The sequence below is a fragment of the Henckelia pumila genome, chromosome 4 (assembly GCF_033568475.1).
Source record: "Henckelia pumila isolate YLH828 chromosome 4, ASM3356847v2, whole genome shotgun sequence".
Lineage (NCBI taxonomy): Eukaryota > Viridiplantae > Streptophyta > Magnoliopsida > Lamiales > Gesneriaceae > Henckelia > Henckelia pumila.
Genome location: NC_133123.1, coordinates 67,985,673 through 67,990,792, shown reverse-complemented (window position 1 = coordinate 67,990,792; position 5,120 = coordinate 67,985,673). Strand labels below are relative to the sequence as shown.

Here is a 5,120-nt window from a genome sequence, read left to right as displayed (position 1 = left end):
ATATCAATTAATGCCCTTGCAGTAGCCAAAAAGTGTCTCCCAAAAATCAAAGGAGCGTCTTCATCTTCCTCCATATCTAAAATAACAAAGTCAGCAGAAAATATAAATTTATCCACCTTTACCAAAACATCTTCAACAACTCCTCGTGGATATGTTATACTTCTGTCAGCTAGCTGCAACGTGATTTTGGTTGCCTTTACTTCACCAAGCTCCAAAGCCTTGTAAATAGAAAATGACATTAAACAATGCTAGCTCTTAAATCACATAAAGCCCTGTTTACACGAGTACCAACAATAAAACAAAGGAAAGTAAAACTCTCTGGATCCTTGAGCTTTTGTGGCAACTTTTTCTGTAGGATTGCACTGCACTCTTCTGTCAATTTCACCACCTCATTTTCTTTCAATCTTCCCTTCTTGGACATCACAACCTTGATGAACTTGGCATAATTTGGGATTTGTTCCAAAGCATCTGCAAAAGGAATGTTGATATGTATCTTCTTGAAGATGTCTAGAAACTTGGAAAACTTCTCATCAAGCGCCTTATTTTTGAACCTCTGTGGGTAAGGAAGATGTGGCTTGTACATCGGTTTTGATTCAGATTCCTTCTTTTCCTCTTCAACAATTTTCTCCTCAACTACTGAGTCCTCAGCTTCCTTAGCTTTTTCATGCTCAACTTCTCTTTTTTCAACCACTAGTTTCTTTCCACTCCTCAATTCTACAGCTTTGCACCACTCTTTTGGATTTACCTCTGTATTGCTGGGAAAGTGGCCTCTATTCTCCTTCAGAGCATTCGTTAATTTCCCTATTTGAGTTTCCATGGACTTCATCATGGCACCCAAACTATACATGTGTGTCTCCATGCTGTCATGTCGAGTCTCAGTTCTCGACATCCGCTTGCCAGATTCATTTACAAATGTAGATACCACATCCTCTAATGACGCTTTCCCCTCACCCTTGTTTGTATTGAATCTCTGAGGAGGATTCAACACATTTTTTTTGTTGGCATAAGAAATATTTTCATGGTTACGTAAGCCAGGATGATAAGTATTAGGGAGAGGGTGACCTCGATAGTTTCCATACCCTCTGGGATTTATGTATTGAGCTTCCTCAGGTGGATGAGATTCCTCGATGGTGACTGACACACCTGCTGGATCTGCTACACTCACCTTATTCAACGCAGCCACTTGCATCGTCAACGCAGATAATTGTGCAGTGATGGATGTGAGAGGATCAACACTATACTCTCCAACAGGCTTCTTAACTCCCATTCACTCAGATGATCATTAAAAATTGTTGATGGTCATTTGTTCCAGCATGTCATAGGCCTGAATGGGGTCTTTTGATAATATTGTTCCTCCAGCAGCAGAGTCCACCGACATTCGAGTAGGCGTGTTCAAACCATTGTAGAACAACTCTATTTGTTCCCAATCTGCAAAGTTATGGTTAGGACAACGTCTAAGTAAATCCTTATACATTTCCCACACCTCATAAAGTTGTTCAGAGTCCATCTTCCTGAAGGTGCTGATCTCAATCTTCAGTTGGATGGATTTGTCAGGTGGAAATTACTTTGTAAGAAACTTGACTGCCATTTTCTCCGATGTAGTAATGCTTCCCAATGGCAATTATTGTATCCAACTTCTAGCCTGGTCCCTGAGAGAAAAAGGAAACAACTGTAATTGTATAATATCCTCAGACACACCGTTCATCTTTACCGTATCAATGATTTCTAAAAAGGTCCATATATGTAGATGAGGGTCAGCTGTGGCGCTTCCATTAAATTGGTTCTGCTGAACCATGTTGATCAACGTCGGCTTCAGCTCAAATTTTTTGGCATTTATGGTTCCTCGCGCTATTCCAGAATAATGAGCCTGGATCGTCGGCCTAAAGTGATCTCTGATAGGCACCAAGGGAGATTTTTGTACGTTCTCTTCGGCCATTCTGTTTAGTTCTTCTTCTCGTCTCAGTCATCTCAGTGCTCCTTCAGTGCGTTCGATTCCGAATCAAACAGTAGTGAATTAGCGCTTTGGGATCTCCGCATACACTACGAGTAAGAAAAATTAAAATCAATTAGCAACTAAAAATAAAATAAATAAAAGCTCTAAATTAAAATCTAGAATAATTGGTAACAAGACTAAAATAAAATCAATAAATTACTCCCCGGCAACGGTGCCAAAAACTTGTTGTTAAATTTACGCTAGCAAGCACGTGATTGACAAGTTTTAATATAGTGAGTAAAGTATCGTTCCCACGAAGATTAAAATTGATAATTATTAAGTACTTGTAATTAGAATAGTCTAAACTTTATCTAGAAAATTAATATTTGAGAGGTTTGCAGAAACATAAAATAAGCAATGAATTTTTTATAGCAAGCACACAATTTTCAGAAATTAACAATCAGAAGAGAAATGGTCTAGAGGTTTAGATTTCATCTGGTTTCGACAAAAATCACTCCAAATTATTTTATTTTCATGAATTTCATTTAATTAATAGCCAAAAACACATAGAGTATTCTATTTTCCTCTCCTGAGCAACAAATAAAGTGTACAACTACAGTTCAATTCCAATATCCCTATTAAGAATCTAATTGTAATGATATGTGTAAAACTATGTTTTTTAAGGCTCTATTAAAGTTATATATACTCTGCCGAGCTATATAAACAATTAACAGTGTTGTTTCTATTGATACTATTCAAAATCCCCTCTCCCGAGTGTCGGATTCCAAATAAATTTAACAGATCAATTTATGGCCTGTAAATTGAAAAGACAATTTAAACTAGAAACACAATTAATATAAGAGAATTCAATTCAATAAAATTAAGAACTTATAACCGTGTCTACACCATGTTCCATCCAACCCCTAGACTAAGAAATTTAGTTCATAATAAAATTTAAATAAAACCCAGTCATGTTTTTCAATACAAACATTAATTCAATAAATAAAAACTTTAATGAAAGATAACAAATCCGTAGTCTGTCTTCTATGTCCAGTCGATCGACGTTCGTCTTTGTTCTTCACGCTCTTCTCCTCCCAAGAATCCCGTTCAAGCTCTATCAATTCTTTTGATGTGTTGATGCGGCGGCCACCCCCTGTTTTCTGATCTTCTAAACTTTTTATATTTTGCTTGAGAAGCCTACAATAAAGCCCAAGAAAATCATGTTTCCAGAATTTCCAAACTCTGATTTTTTCCGAATATATCAGTTCACGCAGAAGCGCGACTTTCCAGCAGAAGCACATGTTTCAATCTTCCCAGCTCGCGCAAAAGCTCAAATCTCACGCAGAAGCGTGCATCTCACGCAGAAGCATAATTCATGCGCAGAAGCTTTTCCGAAAGTTAGCCAGTTTATGTTCATGTTGCGCAGAAGCACAAGTCATCCGCATCTGCGCCTCTTCCTTTTCTTCAACACCCGCAGAATCGCAAAGTATACGCAGAGGCTTGTCCAATTTTTACCATGTTTCTGTAATTCTTCCGCAGAGGCGCATAATTATCCGCAATTGTGCATGCTCCAATTCTTAAAATCTACCATTTTCTTCTTTTTCTGAGAATTTTTTCTTCAAATCTTTAATAATTCCTACATACACACAAACAACAACAAAACCACATAATTCCGCTCGAAACACACCAAAACTAAATCAAAATCATAAATAAATTAAGTGCATAAAATGCACTTATCAGATACCTTGTTCTCCAACTCTATATCTATGTGGATTAGAGTGACCTTGAGAAGATCCATATCATCTGTTTGGAGTTCTTGTTCTGTTGTTATTTTTAACATGGTTTCTCCAAATCTCCTAGAATCTTTCATCTTTGGGTGAAAAAGTTATCCTTTATCACCACGCTGGCTACGGAACATTATCGGCATTTATCGATAAAAGACAACCTTGAGTCTTTGAACGATAATTTTATGATCACAAATTGTAGTGAACATAAGTCGTCTTAAATTGTTATCTTGTGTGTACTTTTTAAACATTTGTAAAAAATTATTTCCCAAGAATATATCATCTCATGTATCATGGAAATATATTGGCGATGTATTTACCTTTTACCAAGGAGTCTGACCTGCGCCTCCCATAAGGATTTATGCTTGTTTTATTATTTTTCAAAGAATTAGAATTCTTTTCGAGAAATCTCTTCCAGCAATTTTTGGAAAATCTTCTTCACATACTATAGGGAAGACTCCTCTTTTTGCTGTACAAATTTCCGCTCCTGAATCAATATAGGCTGCAAAGTATTCAGTCTTATATTGTTCATACAACATCCCAATTGGAATGTATATGGAGAAAGGACTTGTTGTCATTTTACCTAAAGGGATTACTAAATGGCCCCGCCATTTTTAATAAGTTGTGTTGTAACTCAGTAATCCGACTAAGACTATTTAGCCTTAATTTTTTTAAGGCCTCAGTAGGTAGAGTATGATTACTCTTTTCAACTTCTTCAATGCGTCCTAGTAAATAATGCTCATGATTTACTAACTTCAAGAGTTGTTTCTTTCTCTGTTTGTGAACAAAGTTTTCAAATTTGTTTAGGGGATTATCCCTTACCCTATTTTCTTACTTGGCCATCTCGTAGAATTCTTATTGAATTCTCCAAGTTTTTTCTTTTTCCATAAACTATATTCCTCTTTCTAAGAGTTTTCATGGTTTATGGTCCTCAAGGAACTCTAGGTCAAGAATGAGCTAATCTACTTCTTTTCCTGGAATTCCATATATTTGAACTTCTAATTCTCCAACATTTATCAATCTTTGGTAAGTTTCTTTTTCCTGCTGTTCTAAATAGTATATCGAGTTACAAGGGAATTGGTTCCTAAAGTTTGTAATTTCGAATACTATTTTGATTTCTTTCCATACTTCCAGAGATCTAAGGTTTCCCATTATGGAAAACTCCTTTTCTTCTTGTGGAATTTCCTGAATAGGAGATTTTTCCCATCTTCGACTTGTCATTCGGTCACCTTGGAAAGATAACCTTCTAGGTTCTATTTTAAGTTCTTTGTATAGAACCGGTTTTTCTTAAATTTGAATGTCTATTTCCTGAATTAAAGAAAACTTGATTCTTTCCGGGTAGATTTCTTGACAACCTTCCCAAAAATCTTTGGAATTTCAATAAACTCATTTCTAATAAATAA

At 36.1% G+C, this 5,120-nt stretch overlaps 1 protein-coding gene across 1 annotated transcript; it reads right to left on the bottom strand.

Moving 5' to 3' along the window:
* Positions 1 to 238: 238 nt before the first annotated feature.
* Positions 239 to 1,267, bottom strand: LOC140861142 (uncharacterized). The gene has a single exon (XM_073264152.1). It carries the CDS (start codon positions 1,265 to 1,267, stop codon positions 239 to 241), a length of 1,029 nt encoding a protein of 342 aa, XP_073120253.1.
* Between the last annotated feature and the right edge of the window lie 3,853 nt (positions 1,268 to 5,120).